The sequence below is a fragment of the Leucopleurus acutus genome (genome assembly GCF_964270905.1).
Source record: "Leucopleurus acutus genome assembly, chromosome: 2".
NCBI lineage: Eukaryota > Metazoa > Chordata > Mammalia > Artiodactyla > Delphinidae > Leucopleurus > Leucopleurus acutus.
The window spans coordinates 104501645-104525904 of record NC_139143.1 but is presented as its reverse complement, the minus strand read 5'-3'; the positions used below and the strand labels follow the sequence as shown (position 1 = coordinate 104525904).

Genomic DNA, 24260 nt, shown 5'->3' with positions numbered 1-24260 from the left:
ATTTGAAAAGTTTTTCTCACTATTAAGAATGAAAACAATTATTCCTGCTTGTCTTAATTACATAGCCAGGACCTCTAGAACAATGTTCATTAGAAATACTTATAGTTTATATCATTGTGTCAACCTGGATAATCACCTGGGTAGCTTTTAAAGAAATGTTGATGCCCAGGTTTAATCCCAGAATATTTACATCAGAATCTCTGGAGGAAGAGACCCAAACATCAGCATGTTTTGAAACTCTCCAGTCAACTTTAGTGTGCAGTAAAGGTTCAGAACCATTGCTTTAATAAAAGAACGCTACTAAAGTTTTACCATTGGGTCTGACGTTTGTGGTCTGTTTCTGATAAAACTGGTTTATCAAGTTAAGGATATTTCTTTTTTTTTCTTTTCTTTTTTTTTTTTTTTTGCGGTACGCGGGCCTCTCACTGTTGTGGCCTCTCCCGTTGTGGAGCACAGGCTCCGGATGCACAGGCTCAGCGGCCATGGCTCACGGGCCCAGCCGCTCCGCGGCATGTGGGATCTTCCCGGACCTGAGCACGAACCCATGTCCTCTGCATCGGCAGGCGGACTCTCAACCACTGCGCCACCAGGGAAGCCCTATTTCTTTTTTTTCTGCGTCTATTGAAGTAATCATTTTTTTTCCAGCTTTAGTTAATTTAAAATTAGTAATTACATTGATAGATTTTCTCATGAGGAGCCGTCCTTAAATTTGGGGGTTAAAATTTAGGTCTGCGATCCATTTTGTGTTAATTTTGTGTATGGTCTGACGTCTGGGTCCAATGTCATTTTCTTGTATATAAATGTCTGCTTTTCTCAATAGAATTCGCTAAAAGATTGTTTTTCTTTGTTGAATTGTCTTGGCACCCTTGTCAACAATCAATTGAGAGTTTACTTCTGGACTCTCAATTCTGTTTCATGGATCTATATGTCTGTCCTTAGGGCTAGAACCACACAGTCTTGATTAAGGTAGCTTTTGGGTACATTTTGAAATTGGAACATGTGAATTGTCCAACTTTATTCTTTTTTAAGGTTGTTTTGGCTACTCTGGGTCTCTTCTTGCATTTCCATGTAAATTTTAGGATCAGTTTGTCAATTTCTGCCCCAAAAAAAGGCAGCTGGGGTTTTGATAGGAATTGTACTGAATCTGTAGGTCAATTTGGGAATTATTGTCATCTTAACAATGTTAAGTCTCCTGATCCATGAACATGGGATGCCTTTCCATTTATTTGTAACTTCTTTGGTTTCTTGCAACAGTGTTTTGTAGTTGTTAGGGTACAAGTCTCACACTTCTTTTGTTAACTTTACTTGTAGGGCTTCTTTTTTTTTGCCTGCCATTATCAGTGGGATTGTTTTCTTTGGATTGCAAAATGGGATAAGGGATACAGCTCATTTTTGTATATTGATATTGTGTCCTGCCACATTGCTGAAATAGCTCATTATTCTAACAGGTTTTTGGTGGATTCTTTAGAATTTTCTAAATACAAGCATACCTTATTTTATTGAGCTTTGCAGATTTTGCATTTTTTTACAAATTGAAGGTTTGTGGCAACCTTGCATCAAACCTATCAGCACTATTTTTCCAACACCATTTGCTTACTTCATGTCTCTGTGTCTCATTTTGGTAATTCTTGCAATATATCAACCTTTTTCATTATTATTATGTTTGTTATGATGATCTGTGATCAGTGATCTTTGATGTTACTACTGTGACTTGCTGAAGGCCCAGATGAATGCCAATCTGAATGCCTTTTTTTATAACTTGTCTAAATGCCCTGGCCAGATCCTACAGTGTTAAATAGAAGTAGTGAGAATGGATATTCTTTTCTTTTTCCTGATTTTAGGGTGAAAGCATTCAATCTTTCTTTATTAAAGATGATTTTAGCTGTGTTAGCTCTGGGTTTTTCAGAAATGCCCTTTAGATTGAGGAAGTTTTCTTTTTATTCCTAGTTTACTGGGCGTTTTCATCATGAAAGGGTATTGGATTTTATTAGTGATTTTTTTCTTTATTTTTGAAGATGATCAGTTGGGTTTTACCCTTTATTCTATTAATATGGTATATTACATTGCTTGATTTTCAGATATTAAAGCACCTTTGCATTCTTAGGATAAATCCCATTTGGCCATGGTTTATAATCCTTTTGACATATTGCTAGATTTGATTTGCTAGCATTTTGTTGAGGACTTTCGTGTTTATATTCTTAAGGGATATTTGTCTGTAGTTTTCTTTTGATATCTTTGGCTGGTGTTGGTATCAGGGTAATACTGGCCTTATATAATGAGTTGGGAAATGTTCCTTTCTCTTCTGTTATTTGGAGGACATAGGTAGGGGAGAGTTTGTGAAGTAGCGGTACTTTTTAAATGTTTGGCAGAATTCACTTGTGAATCCTGGGCTTTTCTTTGTTGGCAGTTCTAAAATTATTCAGTTTTTTTGCTTGTTATAGGTCTATTATGATTTCTGTTTCCTATTGAGTCAGTTTCAGCAGTTTGTGTGTTTCTAGGAATTTGTCCATTTCATCTAAATAACTTATTATTGTTTATAGATATGTATTTAAAAGTGTGCCTTTTTTTTCTCATAAGATCAGCAGTGATTTTAGCAATTTATGCCTTCTCTCTTTTTTTTTCTTGGTCAGTCTAGTTATTTTTCCCTTTGGTTTTGTTGGTTTTTCTCCATTGATTTTCTTGTCTTCATTTCATTTTATTTCTGCTGTAATATTTATTACGCACTTTCTTCTCCTTGCTTTTGGGTTTAATTTTTTTCTTCTTTTTCTAATATTTTTAAGGTGGAAGATTAGATTATTGATTTGATTTTTTTTTTTTTTAGCACAGGCATAATAACTAAACATTTTTTTCTAAGCATTGCTATAATGTAAGTTTGGGTATGTCATGTTTTCATTTTTGTTCATCTCAAAGTATTTTTAAATTTCCCTTCTGATTTCTTCTTTGATCCATTAGTTATTCAGGGGTGTGTTTTTTGATTTTTTTCATATTTGTGAATTTCCCTAATTTTCTTCTGTTGTTGATTTCTGATTTAATTTCATTGTGATCAGATGACATACTTTTTATCATTTCAAATTTTAAAAGTTTTGTTGAGTCTTGTTTTATGACCTAGCACTTGGTCTCTCCTGGAGACTCTTCCTTGTGCATGTGAGAAGAGTATGTATTCTGCTATTAGGTGGGGTGTTCTGTAGCTGTCTGTTAAGTCTGATTTGTTCATAGTTGCTCAATCTTCCATTTCCTTGTTGAGCTTCTGCCTAGTTATCTACCCATTATTGAAAGTAGGGTATTGAAGTCTTCAACTATTATTGTTGTTTATTTTCCCAGTTAATTTTTTTAGTTTTTGCTTTATGTATTTTGGAGGTATGTTGTTCAGTTCATATATTTCTATAACCGTGGGATATCTTCCAGAGGGGTTGAACTTGTTATATAAGATGTTCTTTTTCTCTCACAATAAATTCTAGCTTATTGTATTAATAGCCATTATGGCACACGCACGCCATAATGCATGGTATTGGTATACTTTTCTTTCTGTCCTTTTTTTTTTTTTTTTTTTGCGGTACGAGGGCCTCTCACTGTTGCAGCCTCTCCCGTTGCGGAACACAGGCTGTGGACGCGCAGGCTCAGCGGCCATGGCTCACGGGCCCAGCCGCTCCGCGGCATGTGGGATCTTCCCGGACCGGGGCACAAACCCGCGTCCCCTGCATCGGCAGGCAGACCCTCAACCACTGTGCCACCAGGGAAGCCCCTTTCTGTCCTTTTACTTGCAACTTATTTGTGTCTTTGAATCTAGAATTTGCTGACAGAATACAGCTGGATCATTTTTTTTTAAATCCATTCTGACAACCTCTGCCTTTTGATTGGGGTTTTTTAAAAATTTACATTTCATGTAATTACTACTAAGATAGGATTTACATCTGCCATTTTAATATTTGTTGTCTGTATCTTTTGTCCTTTTTGTTACTCTGTTCTTCGATTCTTGTCTTTTAAATTAAATAGATATTTTTTAGTGTACCTTTTTAATTCTCTTCTTTCTTTTACTGTATATTTTTTAGTTATTTTCTTAACTGTTGCCCTGGGGATTACAAGTATCATCTTAACTTAAAACAGATTAATAGTAACTTAATAATTCAGATTAATAGTAATTTAATAATACACAAAAACTTTGATATACCTTGATTCCCACCGCTCTTCTTTGTACTATTATTGTCAGATGAATTACACGTTTTATGTTTTAAGCCCATTGATACAGTTTTATAATTATTGCTTTATGCAGTTGTCTTTTATTGGGCTGGCCAAAAAGTCTATTCGGGTTTTTCTGTAAGATGTTACGGACAAACCTGAACGAACTTTTTGGCCAACCCAATAAAATGTATAGGAGAAGAAACAAGTTACAAATAAAAAAATACGTTTATCCTCTCTTTTGTAATTACCTTTACTGGTGTTCTTTATTTTTTTGAGTGGATTTGAGTTACTGTTTAAGTGTCCTTTCATTTCATTTGTAGGGAATACTTCAGTTTATGTGGAAATGTCTAATTTTTCCTTTATATTTAAAGGAGACTTTAGTTGAATTTAGAATTCTTGGTTGAGTCTTTTTTTATTTTAGTTTTGTCATCCTATTGTCTTTTGGCCTCCATGATTTTGTGGTGAAGTCAGCATTTCATCTTGTTCAAGTTCCCTTGTATGTGATAAGTCATTTTTATCTTGCTATTCAATTTTCAAGATTTCTTTTTGATGTTCATCCATTTGACTGCAATGTCTTTAGATATGGCTGTATTTGAGTTTATTCTACTTGGAGTTTCTGAGCTTCTTGAATGTGTAGATAATATTTTTCATCAAATTCGGGGAGTTTCCAGCCATTATTTCTTCAGATACTTTTTCTATCTCTTTTTCTTTCTCTTCTCTCTTTGAGACTCCCTTTATACTTAATTGGTACACTTGATGTTTTCACAGGTCTCTAAGGTTCATTTTTCTTGATTTTCTTTTCTTTCCCTGCTTTTCAGAGTGGATAATCTCTATTGATCCATCTTCAAGTTTGCTGTTGTTGCAGCCCAGATCTGTGGTTGAGCCCTTCTAAAGTGGATATTTTATTTTAGTTATTATTTTTTTTAACTCCAGGGTTTCTGTTTGGTTTTCTTTTCTTTTCTTTTCTTTTTTTAAAATTTTATTTTATTTATTTACTTTTGGCCGTGTTGGGTCTTCGTTGCTGCACACGGGCTTTCTCTAGTTGTGGCGAGCGGGGGCTACTCTGTTGCGGTGCGCGGGCTTCTCATGGTGGTGGCTTCTCTTGTTGCGAAGTACGGGCTCTAGGCATGCAGGCTTCAATAGTTGTGGCACGTGGGCTTAGTTGCTCCGTGGCATGTGGGATCTTCCTGGACCAGGGCTCGAACCTGTGTCCCCTGCATCAGCTGGTGGATTCTTAACCACTGCACCACCAGGGAAGTCCTCTGTTTGGTTTTCTAATAGATAGATAATTTCTGTTTCTTTGTTAATTTTCTCTACTTGATGAGTCATCATTATTATACTTTCATCCTTTAGACATGGTTTCCTTTAGTTCTTTGATCATATTTATAAGAGCTGATCTAAAGTTTTTGTTTATTAAGTTCAAAATCTGAGTACCCTTCAGGAATATTTTCTCTTGGCTGGTTTTTCTCCTGTATATATGGCATACTTGCTTCTTTTTTTCCATGTCTTATAATTTTTTTGTTGAAAACTGGACCTTTTATATTAAAATGACACTGATATCAGATTACTTCACCCTCTCAGAGTTTGTTGTTGCTGATATTATTGTAGTTTTTTTTTTCTGTTGTATGACATCCTTGGATTAATTCATTTCCTGCAGTGTATGGCTATTGAATTCTCAAAGCTGAACTCTGAGTCTGATAATTATCACATTGAGAATAGAGATTTTTTTCAGGGAACTGAAAGTTTGGACAAAATATTGACTGTGCTCTGGACATGGTGCTTTTAACAGTGCTTCAGAAGAAATCAGATCTCTCCACTGTCTGCACAGCTGCTGGCTTTTGGCTGTTCTCAACTGAGCTGAGGCAGGAAGTGGAATGGCATAGCCCCAAGTTAAAACATCAAGACCCTGCTATCTTACTGAGGTTTGGTAGTTTCTTGGGTAGATGATTTTCAGTTCCTTTTGTGGTTTTGGTTAATTGTCAGAGTTCTGAAATTTTTTAGTTGTGTTTCACATATTTTTGTTGTTTAAGGAGAGCTAGTTTGCCCACATCCTCTGTCCACCATTCTGGAAGTTGATTTCCCCATTATTCATGATTTTTCATGTAATGCAATGCTGAATTTGATTTTCTGGTATTTAGGATTTTTGTAAATATAAGTGATATTTTTGAATTAGGTAACATCCAGTCTTTTTCTATGCTTTGGAATAGTTTGTAGAAGATGTTTCTATGATGGTTTAGTAGTTTTTAGGTCTGCTATGGAGAAATGATTCCCCACTGTTTTGTGCTTTTTTTCCCCTAAGGATTCTACCTGCTTTAATTTTACTGATCCTTTTACCAAATGCAGCTGCTTCCCTGCCTCTGTCTTAATGTGACCATATGCATGCATTGTTTTATCTTTGTTAGTATGTATAATAGTACTTGGCAAAGTTTTGGCCAAGATTTTGTCTGTATTGTTCACTGCTTTATCCCTAGTGCCTAGAATGATGCTGTAACATAATGTGTTCCAAATGAATGAATGAACAACATTGTCTAATCTCTTTAAATATTTGTGTACTTCTCACTTATTTTCATCTCCAGTAAAGTCTACTGGAGATGAAAATCTACTTCCTTCCATGCTTTTATTTCCTTCCTGTACTTTATACTATACAATACTATACAGTATTGTTTTAATGAATCTGTAGCACTTTCTACAAGTAAATCGAATCTGGTTTTAGAGCCAATTCTTTTCACTAATGTCAGTATTATTGTAACCATTAAATAATATATTTTTACATAACTTTTGTTCTAACACTCTTTGTTTTTAGGCCATGGACACAGTCATTCCCTCTTTAACGGTGCTCTGGATCAGGCACATGGCCATGGAGATCATTGCCATAGTCATGAATTGAAACATGGTGCTGCACATAGCCATGATCACGCTCATGGACATGGACACTTTCATTCTCATGGTGAGTACAGCCTAAATGCTTTCAAGTGGACAGTTTTTTAAATAAACAGAAATTGCGTAGATTAATTTTTGTAGTTGAAATAATCTGTTAAAAATATTGCAATCAAGTTCCTTTCTAATGAGTCAGACTGAATGGTTTCCTGGACTAGTTTATTTTTAGTATATAATGAAATTAACTTGGCATAGGCAGTGATTGTAGCTTTTTTCAGTGAGTTTATTATAATAAAATGCCACTATTTTAAATGAGTGTCAGTGAATGAGGAACTATTGCATTTTAGCAAATGATTTTTTTGAAGTATACTGAGGCCTTTTGTGCCATATATAGGCTTATAAAAATATGACAGTTTTCAATTTTTCACATTTTTCTTGTAATTTTGATAGCTATCACCTGATATTTACCTCCATCTTTATATGCTAACTTATATAGTACTAGGTACTAAATTATAAGGTATTTATCAACTTAATTAACATTGAATTTTAAAATTATATTTAAATAGTTTATTCACAAAATTTTAGAATATAGATTAATAGATACAAGCTGCTTAGGTGATACCATTTTATTAATCTTTAAATAAATTATATGCTTAAAAATTGTCTGTACTTGGCACACAGACCAAATCCTAAAGCTTTCAATTTAAAAATATGAAATGGGCCTTATAGATTAAATACTAAGCCCCTAATTTTTTCAGTCTCTAACATTTGCTATATTTTTGTAACTATTACACTGATATGCTTTAAAACCTGCGTTTCTAAGTTTTTTGCTCACATGCATCCCAAAATAATTTTGAAAAACCGTATATTGCTCACAGTTTTAAGATGATTTCTAAAAAAATTTGTTTAAATAATTGCAAAGAATGTAATTTCTGATACCTTATAGATTATATTTTAGAAAGAAACTTCCATATTACTCTTGAATATAGCCAGTCAGTGGACTCTAAATACCTTAGTGATTTGAGACCCACTGTCACCCATTCAAAAATGCATAAACAGTTATAAATTTTACAGCATCCTGTTTCTCCTCGAATTCTTATTTCTATTCCACTTCCTTTCCAGAATTTTATAAAATGGAGTATATTTAAGTCCTTAGTTGACCATCTCTTATATTTCTTGGCAATAAAATATGTATATAAATTAAAATATTTTATTTCTTAGGAACACAAGACAACATTTAAACATTTCTTTTGGATGGAGTTATTGTAGTGTTTACTAGTATAAAGTCAATGAAAATAATTCTGTTTTGATTTTTGATATGTATATAAACATAAAGCAACATTTTATTTGAAATACATATCTTTTTTTATTTTATATGGCTGTGTTGGGTCTTTATTGCTGCACACGGGCTTTCTCTAGTTGTGGCAAGCAGGGGCTACTCTTCGTTGCGGTGCACGGACTTCTCATTGCGGTGGCTTCTCTTGTTGTGGAGCACGGGCTCTCGGCACATGGGCTTCAGTAGTTGTGGCACGTGGGCTTAGTAGTTGGGCTTGCAGGCTCTAGAGTGCAGGCTTCGTAGTTGTGGCACACGAGCTTAGTTGCTCCATGGCATATGGGATCTTCCCAGACCAGGCAGATCCCAAGATATTGATAAGATATATTCAATATCTTATCGAACCCATGTCCCCTGCATTGGCAGGCGGATTCTTAACCACTGCATCACCAGGGAAGTCCCTGAAATGCATATCTTAATGATATGACTGGAAGTCTTTTTTTCCTCAACTAGTTTATGGATAAGTAACACTTATTAGCATAAAACAGGTTTGGCATCAATTCTGTTCCTATTTTCCATCCTTATAATGTAAGTATCAATACTAAGAAACTTTAAGGAATTCTGTTATAGCAGTTTCACTTAATTCTTTGAACACCTTCAGAATTACGTTCCAAAAATTACATAACCTATCACCAAATGTTATTTTTATGACTTAAATATAAGACATGACACTATAAAACTCCTAGAAGAGAACACAGGCAAAACGTTCTCTGACATAAATCGTACCAATGTTTTCTTAGGTCAGACTCCCAAGGCAATAGAAATAAAAGCAAAAGTAAACAAATGGGACCTAATCAAATTTATAAGCTTTTGCACAGCAAAGGAAACCATAAACAAAATGAAAAAACAACCTACAGACTGGAAGAAAATATTTGCAAACAATGAGACCGACAAGGGTTTAATTTCCAAAATATACAAACAGCTCATACAACTCAATAACAAAAAAACAAACAACCCAATTTAAAAAAAGGGCAGAAAACCTAAATACACATTTCTCCAAAGACATACAGTTAGCCAATAGGCACATGAAAAGATGCTCAACATCGCTAACTATTGGAGAAATGAAAATCAGAACTACAATGAGGTATCACCTCACACCACTCAGAATGACCATCATTAAAAAGTCTACAGATAACAAATGCTGGAGAGGGTTTGGAGAAAAGGGAGCCCTCCTGCATTGTTGGCAGGAATGTAAATTGGTACAGCCACTGTGGAAAACAGTATGAAGGTTCCTTAAAAAACTAGAAATAGAGTTGACGTATGATCAGTAGTCCCACTCCTGGGCATATATCTGGAGAAAACTCTAATTCAAAAAGATACATGCACCCCAATGTTCATAGCAGCACTGTTTACAATAGCCAAGACATGGAAGCACCCTAAATGTCCATCAACAGATGAATAGATAAGAAAGATGTGGTATATATACACAATGGAATACTACTCAGCCATAAGAAGGAATGAAATAATGCCATTTGCAGCAATGTGGATGGACCTAGAGATTATCATACTAAGTGAAGTAAGTCAGAAAGAGAAAGACAAATACCATATGATATCACTTATATGTGGAATCTAAAATATGACACAAATGAACTTATTTACAAAACAGAAATAGACTTACAGACATAGAAAACAGACTTATGGTCCAAAGGGGAAAGGGGGTGGGAGAGGGATAAATTAGGAGTTTGGGATTAGCAGATACAAACTACTATATATAAAATAGATAAACAATAAAGTCTTACTGTATAGCACAGGAAACTGTATTCAATATCTTATAATAAACCATAATGGAAAAGGAAAAAAAAAAGACTGTCTTTATCTCGACCAACTATGTATAGACAGAAATCTCATGCTCTGATTAGGAGCTGCATTTTTAGAAGAGTTAACACTTTTGACTATCAGGATTTTCAAGGTACCTCCATCTTTCTCCCCACGCAGCAGTGCCATATTAAGACAGAAGTCATTGTGTAGCCTTATGCTTTTATACTTCTTCTGGCATTGTTACGGTGTTCCATCAAAGATGTAGTAACAAGGGTGTGTCCACTCTTTGGTGCTGTGGGCCAAGAACCATGACTGTTAGTCATGATCAGAAAGCTCGTCAGTCCACTTGATGATCCCATAACAAACATTGCTGATCTTTTACATTGTTTACCTGTATTTTCTGCTTTGATGTTAATGCTGATTAGTAATCTTCCAAGTATAAAAATTGCAGTATTTTTTCATTTCGTCATTATAAAGGCAATATGAAAAAGTATTTTTATCTCTTCTGTATGAAAAGCTTGCCACGTTCATCTAGAAGTTATTGGGAAACTGTTTGCCATAGTCCAGTTTTCCTGGATGCCGTCCTGGCTTCATTTCTTGGTCTTCTTATAATATCAAGTAGTAGTTTTATTTTTTCTGGATTTTTCAATTGTAAAATTGGTACAGCAGGCTCTGTAAGGTATGTTATGAATATTAGAAGACTCAATGTTTTTATTTACTGTTTTTTTTTTACCAGATTGCTTAATATAATAATTTCCTAAATACTCTGTACTGTTGATGCAGTTTGAAATTTCCTATGTCTATCTTCATTTAATTACCATATTAAATTTTAAAAATAATTTTGTAGGTCTGATGTGGCTATATAGTCATGCATCCTTCACGATACATTTGAATGAAAAGTACTCTGAGTTGCAAAAATTGAATCAGGAATGAAGACATGTTTTAAAATAATTTAACTTAACTCTCTACAGATGGCCCCTCCTTAAAAGAAACAACAGGACCCAGTAGACAGATTTTACAAGGTATGACAAGCAATTTGTATATTTCTCAGTTTTATGAAACTGGTTTCGTAGTTTTGAACTATCTGAAGTTTTCCTTTAAGAAAAGTTTTTAACACAGTATTTGTGTTTAAAATGTTAGCCTTCCTAGTCGATTTTTTAATATATACTATTAGGTATATTAGCAGATGTTCTTTTAACTGTCACTAGGCTGTTTTCTCAGATTTAATAAGAAGATTAAAATATTCAGAAACAATACTGCTTAAATCTAAATAAATACTCATGCCAGTGACTCTAGTAACACCATAATATTTAGCAATAACTATATTAGTAATAAATAATAGTATGATTGCCTTTGTAGAATTATTAAATAACTTTTCCAAGAATAACATTCAACATGTATTTATGTTGTGGAAAAATTTAATGCTAAAAATGTAATGCATCCAAACTCAAATAATGTACAGAGCTAAGAGTGAATCCTAATGTAAACTGTGAACTTGGGTCATAATGATGTGTCAGTTGTAACAAATGTACTACTCTGGTGGGGGAGTTTGACAATGAGGGAGGTTATGCCTGAATTGGAACAGTGTGCATAAGGGAGATCTCTATCTTCCACTTAGTTTTGCTGTGAACCTAAAACTGCTCTCAAAAATAAAGTCTATTATATTTAAAAAAAAATAATGCAAAGGGAGATCTTTCTCATACCATAGGCATCAAATGACACCTAAAGAGGACTTACATATTATGTAAAATGATATATTACAGAATTTTACAAGCTAGAGAAAATCAGTCTTGTCTATGAACTATGGTAGCTTCTTTTTTGGGATGTGAACCAACCTTTGGCTCTGGATTTCCATATAAACTTCACTGTCACAGTTCCTAATTTGCAGCTCCCCATTTTCCTGCCTTTATTAACTTTTGACTGCAGTCTGACTTTCTCACTAGCTTGTGATCCAACTTCAACTGTACTTATTTTTATTTTCTCCTCTATTCTTTGATATAGTTCTTGCTTTTTATTTTTTCACTGTGAATATGTTCCTCCATACTGAAGAGCTTATTTCAGGAGGCTTAAATGTGTCTTGTAGTGACTAGTTTTCCATTTGTGAAATACACAGAATTGTTTTAGGACAGCATTTGCTGAAATAGCTTGTAATCATGCATATGTAATGCATCTGTATCCAGTGCTACAAATTTAGCCTTGATAATAAGAATTTAGTTTTAGTCTTGGAAATCATCACAAGTTGAGGGAAGGGAGGTCAGATTTGCATTCCTAATTATCTTTTATACAAGCTGTTGTGAAAATTAGCTTGTATTTTCAGAGTATCCATTAATTTATGGTGGCTGAAGCAGCCCAGTAGAAAGCTGAAGGTTAGGATAACTTCCAGGTACTAAAACTTTTCTATATAGATACTCACACATGAAAAACTGACTTTACTGAATTTTTCAGTTATTTGCTGCATTTTCAATATGACCCCTGGCTTTGTAGGTTCTTGGGTAGTTAAAATATCAGTATCCTACCAAGTCTTTTAAGGGTTTTAATTTTTATATAAGTTAAACATATTAGTTTAGATTTCTCTCTGTAGTGATTTTCTTCTTGAAAGAGTTACTGGAAAGTAAGAAGGGCTTAGTTAGTTAATGACATTTGCTAGTAAAGCCAGTTTTCAGGTCAGCAAATAAGATGTAGCCAGGGACTTGCCAGTCAAAGGAAAATCAAGAACCTTTGTTCTTTTCTTTTTCCTTTTCAGTGTTTAGAGCTGCTTTCAATTCTGGTCCTACCAAAACATTGATTAAAGAATGTATAAAAATTTAAAATCACATATCACTTAAGAGTTTTGAAGGTTAGGGACCCTCAATCCACTTCCATGTGTATCTTCCTCCAGTTTTAATTTTAAAACTTAAAGTGGTCCCAAAATTTATTAACCTATTTAATTCTTTGTTATATGAAACACCATAGAGAAATAGAATATTTTTTTCATAAGTGTGCTTGTAACATATTTTTTGTTACAGAAAAAAGAGCTGTTAACTTTTTGAAGAGTTGTTGTAAAGGTCAATGCTGTGTACAAATGAAAAAGCATATTAGGTACTGAGGAATCAGTTACATTTGGTATTAATACATGATATAAAATTACACATTAGCAGATTGATTGAAGCATATTTTCATAGAGTGTGTTAAGATTCAATTCAGGTGTATTAAGATTCAATTAACAACTTGTTAATAGTCCATTTTTAAATTATTAGAAAGTGTTTTCAAGTTTAAATAAATCTGTTTTATACCTAAAACATAATTGGGTTACCTTTAATTGCTTATTGAATAATAAAAAAGAAAAATAAGTATTTCTAAAGTAGACACATGGTTTCACACATTAGATATTTCTTTTCAGATAGAGTAGTTGATGCTGTTGAAGAATGTTCTATTTCTAGCAACATGTGGTTGAGGTTTGTTTAAGATACAGTGTTTTGCTATACAGTAAGTTTTACCTCTTACAGATCTAAATGGTGAATAATTTGTCTTAGTTAAAATTTTTTTAAATAATGTATACTAAACTTAATTTTTGACATTTTTTTAATGGTTTTCCAGTCAAGTATCAATTATTAAATGTTAATATATCTAGGTTCTTGGGCAGAGTATCAGTATCCTACTAATGTAATATTTAATTATTAAAAGTTCAAAATATATTTACATCCACTTTAAAATATTCAAATCTCTACTTTCTTTCATATCAGGTTTGAGTTTCGTGTGTAACTTTAGGTAACAATACCTTCAGGATAATTACCAGGATTAGCAGTATGGTCCATAGGAAATTCTAGTCTCAAATGGTAATAATTTTAATTACCAGCAGAGGGCTCTGTGTGTACATATATTTGTAGTTATAAACAATGTTTTCTTGACTGATTCTTTCAGCCTAATGCAGTTTTCTTCTAACAAAGTATTAATTAACTTCTGGAATCTTAACCAGAGACGAATGTGCACAAAAAATTTTTTAAATCAGTTATTTCTCTACTTCTTCATTTATATTATAGCAAAATACTAAGGATCATTAAGAGCAAGCATAACTTAATGAGTCAAATATTTTAACCCCTGCTGTTTTTTAAAAGGAAAGATTATTTCAATTCCCAAAGGTACTATCAATATTACTTCTTTACTAAACAGTGAATCTGCATTCTTACTGATTTTCAAATTGCTAGTTTTTTATATATAAAATCAAGAATATAGTTTTAAGAAATATTTGCATTTTCAGTTGATCAGAAAATGTTATTTTGATTTTCATTATGTTTTATTTCTAGGTGTATTTTTACACATTCTAGCAGATACACTTGGGAGTATCGGTGTAATTGTCTCTGCCATCATGATGCAGAATTTTGGTCTAATGATAGCAGATCCTATTTGTTCAATCCTGATAGCCATGCTCATAGTTTTAAGGTAAGTGTTGGTATGTTACTTTCAGGTATTAAAATGAGAGGTGATAAATATACTACTTAAATTACAGATCTAAATTATTATTATGTTGGGGGTTTTTTGGTCTTTAACAAATTTCTACATAGATTATTTCTCTTTTCATCTTACTGTTTTTTCTGTGTTTACCTAGGGTTTGATATTTCTTTTTGGTGTTTAGTAATTGATCTTCTGTAAATCAAATCAGTAGTAATTTTCTTAAATCCAACACTATATCTGTAGAGTAGAACATTAGAAATATAAAATGTATTAATGTTAGAATATTATTCCTTTGACATCTGTCTTTTGCACTATCAAATGCAAAAGAATATTAAAATCTCTTCTAGAACAATTTTTAATTTATAAAGTTATATTATCATTGCAGAAGTCTTATAAAATTGCTTACTGAAGTATATTTATGTCCTTCTCCCTATCTAGATTATAAATTCTTGAGGAAGAATCTATCTTTTAGCTCTTTGGCTCTCTGTTGCCTGTCATAGTACCAATGTGTATGTAAAAGTGTGTGTGAGTGTGTATAAATTCTCAATAAATATTTTCTGAATTAGTGTATGGTTACTATCTCTTAAATTTCTGTCAAGTTATTTTATTATTATTTTAATTTTTATCAGAATAATGGAACATTATGTGCCTTTATTTCACAATCTGAATTATTTATATAGATATGTCTTGACTGGACTGTTTTTGTCTAATTTATCCATATGATTCTACTGTTAGTAAAGCTATCTTTGTAATGATAAAAGAGCTATTAGAGGGCAGACTGTGATGATTTTTATAGCTTGCAGTTGAATAGAATAGACTTTAAAAATTACAATGAAATTATAATCTTATAAATTAGTCATAAACGTAGGTTTTCAAGTTTTTGCTTAAAAAATAGGATACAGTATACATTTTAAACATGCAGATTATTTTAAATTTTTCTTTAAATTATTTGTACTAGGAATCATCTCTGCTATGTAAAAATCTTTTATAAAACTCGGAATCTCCTTTCTTCATCTTTGGAAATCTTATATATTTCCTTGAAAGTTCAGCTTGGATTCACATATTCTATGAAACTTAACTCCTGATAGATTTGGTAACTTACATCTGTACCTCTTTATTTGCATGTTCAGTGTTTATTTTATTTTGTTATTTGCATGTTATAATTTGTGGCTGCTTCTAATACTTCTTAGAGTAGGATCTTAATCTTTATTTTCCTTTGTCTCCACTCATATTATCCTAATTCTCCTATCATTTGTTGCTTGGAAGAGATTGACCTTTCTGTCTCCCTCTAATTTCTTTTCCACATTGTGACCAAAGTGATCTTTCTTTAATGAAGATTATGGTACATGGAAAAATAATCTTGCTTTAAATCGTGCCATGGCTTTCTTGCCCTCAGGATAAAGTCTGAATTCCTTAGTAGGCCTTCACATCGGTACCCATTTATCTCTTCAGTCTTTCTCTCACCCTGTCTCAATTTCTATTCTGCTCTCCAGCCACAGTAAATAACTCAGTTCCCTGAAAACATGTTATGAGCTTTCTGGATTCTGAGCTTTGCTCTTGTTTCCTCTCTCCAAAATAAAATACTCTTACACTGAGTGTCCTTCTCCTTTCCCCTTCACCCCCACAAGTACTAGATAACAATTCTCATCCTTGAGATTAGATTTCAGTTTAAATGGCACTTCCTTGAGGAAGCGTTTCCTGATCGTCTACCTCCCAGGAGGGGTTAAGTATACCTGTAGCACCGCCTGCTACTCCTCTTGTGGCATTTACTAACTATGTTGAAATAGCCTGTCTTATTGTCTTCCTTAAGCTCCATAAGGGCAAACTGTTTTTTCATTGTTGTAAAGTCAGCACCTAACTCTGCCAGGCAAAAGTTGGTACATTTTCGATTTGAATCAAAATAAATTCGTGTTTTTTCAGCCTCAGAGAATTATTTTCTCTAATCCTAAATCGGGAATTCTTACTTAGTTCTAGTCCCATTCACTTGTTCCACAAATATGAATAAATAAATACACACACACACAGAGGACAAGAGAACTTTTTTTTTTCTGAACTATAACACATTAAAAAGCTACACAAATTATTTTCAGCAAATATTTATTAAGTAGACCCTCTCACCAGGGTGGTGAAAGGACAAGATAACTTACTGTTTTGATCTTACATTATAGTAAAAGAGAGAGACACAAACAAATTAATCAATAAATCACTCAAGTATCTAGCAGTTAATTGTGCAGAGAGTTAAGATGGGATGTTAGTGACTGAGGTGCCATTTTAGATTGAGTCATAAGAGAAGACTTCTGAAGAGGGAGGATTTAAATTGAGATCAGAGTGTTGAAGAGAGCATTCTAGTCTAAGGAACAGCTAGTATAAAAGCCCTGTAGTGGAAAGAACATTAGCACTGAAAGTTGGTCATTATGGCAGAAGTATAGGGAGTAAGGGGAGAGTGCTTTGAAATAAAGCCAGAGGGATAGGCCTGGGAAAATTAGCCAGGGTTAGGAGTTTGGATTTTATTTTAGGTGGAGGAGGAAACCATAGGGGGTGACATTATTTGATTTGTATCATTAAAAATAATTTTGGCTGCTTTGTAGTTAATAAGATTAAAAGGGGGTAAGAGGGCACACAGGCAGACCAACTAGAAAGCTATTAAAGTGGACCAAATAAGAGGCCAGGGTCCCTTGGTCTAAGGTACTAATAATCTAGGAGGTAGAAAGACGTAGCTAAAGTTAGAAAATGCTTTGGGCCTAGAATTAATAAGATTTGCTCCTAGATATGAATGTTTAGGTGAAGGGTTGAGTGAAAGGGGGGAAATTAAGGATAATTCCTAGAGTTTTTAAAGTCAGCACCTAACTCTGAGTTAGGTGAGCAACTGAGTGAATGAAGGTTCCTCTACTGAAAGAGGGAAGACTAGGGAAAGAGTTGTTTTATCTGATTCAAAGGGCATTGCTGATCAGAAGTTCTGTTTTGGTTGTTGCTAGGTTTGAGGTCTCTCATTAGACATTTATATGGTGATCTCAAGTAGGTGGTGCAAGTACAAGTACAGAATTCTTGGGAGCACTCAGCTGAATATAAAGGATTGGAAATAGTTCACATATAGATTTAAAGTCATGGAGTAGCATTTATCTGTCATGAATTCCACAATTCCTACCCCTTCCTGGAAAGCAACCCTCTTTTCTGCTGAACCCAATTTAGCTAAAGGAAATAATGCTTCAGGCAGCCACAACCAACTACAGTTGGCTTTCAAGATAAACCTATAAAACTTAGGTGTTATCCTTGTCTAAGTCCTACCGACCTGTTTATAAAACTTTTTCTCAGTAGTTTACATAAATATATATTCTCAAATTCATATAATTTGATTCTTTTTCATTTTTGTTAAGCTTAACATTTTTACTTGTTCTTTTCCTTTGTTCTCATATCAAAAGTAATACATGTTGATTGTAAAAAACTCAAACATTATTGAAATGTGCAACTTGTCTATTGAAATGTCCTTTCAATCCCACCACTTGGAGATAAAGCAGAAAACTTTAACGAATCTTTAAATCATTTAAAAAATGTTTTAGTGCCCACTCTGTGCTAGTCAGTAAACAATATAGCAAATACCCTACCTTCATGGAGCTTATATTCTAATAGGGGTTATAGTCAATAAAGCAGATGGACATACAAATAGATAATGTATGTCATATAGTGATAAATGCTATGAAGTAGGGGAAGGGGCTGTATTTTAGAAGGGCTTGGAAAGTCCTCTGCATCGTTTGAGGAGTGACGAGAGGGGAGTGCAGTGAGTAGGGCAGAGAGGTGGCAGGTATATGTATCTAGAATTTGGGGAAGGGGTTGAGGTGAAAGATAGAAATTTGGGTGTCATCAAGCTGCATGGTATTTAAAGCCATGAGATTGGATGAGTTTGCCCAGAGAATGAGCACTGATAGAGAGAAGTGGCTGGAGGACTGAACCCTAGGGGAGGTGGGGAACAGAGGTAACTCCAGCAGAGGAGAGGAAAGCGGAGTGGCCAGTGAGGAGCGAGGAGACACATGGGCATGCCTTGTTTTAGGAGCCGTGTAAAGCAAGTGTTTTAAACAAGAAGGAATAATTAAGCCTATTAAATGCTTTTGGGCTGATAATTGGTAACTTAGATAATATGTCCAGAGGAGTGATGAGAATGAAAGCCTGATCAGAGTAGCTTCAAGAGAGAATGGGAGGGGAGGAAATGGAAGTAACTGTAGTCAACTCCTTTTCAAGGCCCTTTGCTGTAAAGGGGAGCAGTGACTGCTGGCGACACTGAGGGCTCACTTTGAGGTTTGTGGTCATGAATTTAAAGTGAAAGCAACCAGCACAGTTGTGTTTTTTTTTTCTTTTTCTTTTTTTCTAGTCTTGTTCAGCTACTTGGTAAAAGGTATGGAATAGGCAGAGAGCTGGATTTAAAAGGTCTGAGGTTTTGTTGGGTGAGTGTTTTTTTGGGTGAGTGTTGGGTGGTGTTAGTGTCCCAGGTCTATAATCCCTGCCTTGCTCCTTTCTCACTGGCAGAGTGAGAAAGGAGCAAGGCAGGGATTTTAGACATAGGAAACTAAGATTTAAAGGTAATAATAGATTCTGAAAATGAAAGTGATGGGAGTGGATTGGATTGGAATTCTGGGAAAAGTGTTAAAGATGGATTGGGGGAAGAAATCAGAAGTAGGAAGGTTTATTGAGATGCTTGAAATTGAGATCTTAAGGTCTAAGTTCTGATCATAGGGGTGGATCCAGGAAAAGAGCATCATATAGAGGCCAAATGTTGGATGGATTGTTCACGTGGATATTTCAATTAAGAGTAATGAAAAACATAGAGATGGAAAGAGAATAAGCCTGTTGCTAAACTATTCAGTGACTGAAGGGGAGCTATCAAGAATTGTATCACTAGTAATTAGGGTGGGTAGAAGGTGGCATAATCTGATGGCATGGGCCTTAAAGGAGCTGTGTTGGGGAGAAGTAGGAACAGTAGTAGTGATAAGTGAGGAGGACATTTACCTCCCGGTAAGTCCCAGTAGTACAGGGAGTGTGGGAGAGAAAGTGCTGTAAGGAAAAGTGTCCTCAGGTGATAGCCAGTTTTCAGGTAGAGCATGAACATGCTGTTGCTATTTAGAGGGGAGGCTGAAGATTTAGTGAAAATTACATATTTAAAAGTAGTTTTTTAAAATGATGGAAATAGTTACGTTGATAAAGAAACTTGGTAAAATATAAAAAAGAATAAGGAAAAAAATTACCCATAGTTCCACCAGCCTAGAGAGCTATGTTAATATTTTTATGGGTTTGGCTTTTTTATTCTGAGTCTCTTTATATATATATATATATATATATATATATATATATATATATAATATATAGTATTTTTTATCTGTATCATGTATACAAGATTATATTCTGAGTAAGAAAAATTTTTTAGCTTTTTCTGATAATAAATATGTAGTCATTATAGAAAACTTGGGAAATGATGAAAATATAAAGAGGTCAAGAAAGATCAGTCGGGATCACAACACGCAGGGGTCACGTTATCACTTTAACAGTATTTCTTTAGTCATTTTTAGGCCTTTTCTTTTTTTCCATTATTGAGTTTCTACTACATGTGCTGATTTATTAAGTTTGGTCAGTAGTAGAGCATTCGCAGGTTCTAGATGAAAGATAATAGTACAGTTATTGTTTTAAGTCAATAAAGTTTTGGGATGATTTATTAGGTAGCAAGGTCTTAATTCAGTGACAATAAATGACAAGATACAGGGCAATGCATAAGTATGAGTCATTATTGTAAACAGTCCATATCTGAAGTATATATTTCTCTTTACATGTAGGATGGAGGGAAAAAAATATATATATATATCCCTAAATGTTAATTGGATCTCTCTGGGTGATGTAATTTTAAAATTCTGCTTCTTTCCTAATTTTTCTAAAGTAAATCAATAATTGTGACTTTGCCTTTTAAAAGTATATATATATATATATTTTTTTTTTAATGGCAGGCAGTAAAAACCAAGGTAGCTCCAAAGTACAAAATTAAGACATTCCAATTCAGTCTGTTTTTCTGTTAAGAAAGCAAACTTATTTTACTTAAATATTTACATGATAATGAAATATTTGCAAGCAGATAACTTTGAGACACTTCTCAAATTGTTTAAGAGTTTGTCTAATTAGTCAAAGCTAATTTTAGGAAGTAGATTAAAATTTTTAAGCACTCAACAAGATGGAGTATTAGAGAAGTAATTTTCCTTACCGTTAATTTTTTCATATATTCTCAATTCACTAAAAACAAGAGAAATAATGGTACTCTTTATATATTCTCTAGATCTAAATGTTCCTCAATTGAGAATGTGGCATGAAATAGACGTCTGTCCCTTCTAGGCTGCCCAGTGTTGCAGTATCACTTTCAAGTGAAAGTGATTTCCTAGAAAAAGACATTTTTTCTCTAAACATTTCCTAACACGCAAAGGGTAATTTAAACTTCTGTGTGAAACTCGGTTGTACTGTGATGGATTTTTTTTTTCCCCAGTGAAAAGCAGGAGATTGAGTAGAAGAGCAAGAGTATAATCTTTTATCATCTGAAAATATAGGAGATTTCAGTGTGATTTCACTTTTTCCCCCCCCTTAGTAAGTTGAATTGGAATGGAAAGTGGGTTCATAACTTAGAGAACAGAAATCTGAACAATTCGTTGTAGCTTTGAATTGCACTGTGATTTAAAAGCTACATAAATCTGTAGCTTGATTTTTGATTCACTTGAATAAAAAGGGTACCTGTGCATGATGGGAAAAAATACATAAACAGGATACAGAAAAAAGCTTTGTTACTGGTGTGGTATTTCTGAAGCCTTTTTTTTTTTTCTTTAATCAGTTTTCTGCAACTCAAAAGATACTATCTTGTGCTGCTCTGTGACTTTCACTAATCATTTGTAAATAGAAAGAAAACTTTTCTTAAAAAAAGAAACTGTCTTTTTGTTAGGGGCAAAAGTATTTCAAATAATATATTTATTTATTATCATGTAGAAGGAAAAAATAGCCCAACTTTTAGAAGCAAACCAAGGTACAGGCTTTAGAAATAACAGGTAGTGGTCATAAGCTGCAGTATGAAATGGAAAGAATATACAGTAATGAAACAAAATTTATAAAGTTGAAATTCTAAATGATTATCTAGATGGTTATCATTGTTCAAGAATACAGGATTTGGATCAGATACTGATTTTGATAAACCTTGTTGATTTTGTGGTTAAATAGATAATTATTTGTAGCCTATATTAAGTCAAAAAAGCATTTTTTTAAACAAGTAATATGCTACCATATCTTCAAATAGTTATATATATATGAGAAATTACAGATTTTTTTTTTCGAGAATGGTTTTGGGTGTTGCCTAACAATTTCCTTTGCGGTTTGTCTTTCAAGTGGTTATAATTTGTGTACTATACTTTTGGGACTAAGATAAAGATAAACAGTTTCCCAAGATTTTAACTTGCTGTTTGTACTCATATTGTAAAATCAAACGTATGGGAATATTATTGTATGGTAATTGTATTTTTTAATCACATGTAAAACCATCATAGTAAGAGCATTTATAAATACTGAATTGTCTAACAGCTTTTCTCAACCAGCATTCTGGGAGAGAATACCCTAATGCCGTAAAGTATCCATTTGTATGCAGTTATTAACTTCACCTCTGCATCTAGAAAAGTACTGGTTATGTACTATTCTTGAGGACATTGAGAAATAGTCACTGAAATCATTTTGTGTTCAATGGTTCAGAAGAGGGATCCCAATTAAGAAAGGCTGGCAGACAGTCTTAGAAATATTAAAAGGAACAGAGCAAGTGTGGTCATGTATTAGTGATCATAAGCCAATAACATTAGATAAGAGAAAGTATTTGAGACTTAAAAATTGGAAAGAAGAGATTATTCTTTTATGTAAAATATATGACTATATTTCTTTAAACCCTCTAAGACTCAATGGAAAAACTATGACAAACAGGTAATTTAGTAAAGTTACAGATGCAAAACTAATGTATAAAATTAGTACCCTTTATATATAAGCAAAATCCAGTTGAATGTTACAATTAAAGAGAAGACACCTTTTCAGTAGCAATAACAAAGACAATCTAGAGATACAATGTGTAAAACTTGTAGGAGAAAAGATTTAAACACTTCTGAAAAACAAAAGTAGACTTGAACAGAGCCTTTTTTTGGTCAATTATGGTGTTTTTAAAGAATCAACATTATAAACATGTTAACTCTTATTTATAAATTTTAAACTATTCTAATAAAAGTACCAACAGGTTTTTTTTTTTCTAGAGAGGAGGTAATAAAAGTTGAATTTAAAGTTTATAAGGAAAAACGAAGAAGCAGGAGGAATAGCCAAGAAAACCTTGAAAAAGAAGATGTAAAGTGTAAAGCCTTCACAGTTGTTTTTTTTTTTTTAAATATTTATTTATTTGGCTGCACTGGGTCTTAGTTGTGGTACGTGGATCTTTGTTGCCATGTGCGGGATCTTCCTTTTGGCATGCAGGATCTTTAGTTGCAACATGCGGGATCTAGTTCCCTGACCAGGGATTGAACCCAGGCCCCCTGCATTAGGAGCATGGAGGCTTAACCGCTGGACCACCAGGGAAGCCCCAAGCCTTTACAATTAAAATAGTGAGATGCCTAAAAAAGCAAACAGCCTAATGGAGCAGATTAGAAATTCCAGAAATAGATTTATATGCAAATAGAAATTTTATAGGGATAAAGGCAGCATTTTGAGTCAGTGGGGCAAAGATGAGCTTTCTACTAACTGGATAACCAACCATGTGGAGAAAGATAAATTTGGAACTGTACCTCATACTGTTACCTGGATAAATTCTAAATGGATTGGAGCTCTAAAAGTAAAACTCGAACCCATGCTAATACTAGAAAAAAAGCATGTCTAAATTATTTTTACAACATGGGAATATTAGGGGAACAGCTATGGCTCAAAACCTAGAATCAGTGAGAGAAAAGATTGATGAATTAAGTTACATTTAAAAAAAAAAAAACTTTGGCATAGAAAAAAAGAGCACCATAAGGGAAGTCAAAATGCATAATCAATTGGGATAAATATTTGCCACTTAGATCATAAAGGGCTAACCTCCCTAATATAGAGAGCAGTCTTAAAAATAAAAATTAAATTAAAAGCCTGATAGAAAAATGGGCAAAAGTATAAGGTCATTTAGTTCAAAGGAAAAGAAATACAGATGACTTTTAAACATGTAAAAGTAGTTAAGCCTCACTTATAAAAAAGAAATGCAAATTAAAACTATATTGTAACACCACTTCTCACCAATCAGGTGGATAAATATCCAAAAATTTGCATAATCTTTTGGCGAGGCTGTAGGTAAAATAAATACTCTCATACATTGCTGATAGAAATGAGAGTGGTACTGTCTCTGTGGAGAGAACTTTGACAAACATCTAGCATAATTAAATGTATGTTTACCTTTGATTAAGTAGTCCCACTTCTAGGAATGTATCCTAAAGATAAATTGGCAAAAATACATAAAGATATATTTTCAGGCCATTCTTTGTGGCTTTATGTGTTTGTGCCAAAGATTGGAAAGAACACATATGTACATCAGTAAGGGACTTCTATGTATCCCTAAAAATAAAGAATAAAGGGAGACAGGAAGTATAATCAGCAAGGTGGCATAATAGGAAGCCCTAGACTC

The 24260-nt window shown here is 33.6% G+C and overlaps 1 protein-coding gene across 1 annotated transcript in view; it reads left to right on the top strand.

Annotated features, from left to right (window-relative positions):
• SLC30A7 (solute carrier family 30 member 7) overlaps positions 1-24260 on the top strand; it is an 80859-nt gene that overhangs the window by 20634 nt on the left and 35965 nt on the right. The window contains exons 6-8 of the mRNA XM_082857629.1: positions 6983-7126; positions 11119-11169; positions 14431-14566. Of these exons, the coding sequence (XP_082713755.1) occupies positions 6983-7126; positions 11119-11169; positions 14431-14566 (331 nt within the window). The remainder of the gene's footprint in view (positions 1-6982; positions 7127-11118; positions 11170-14430; positions 14567-24260) is intronic.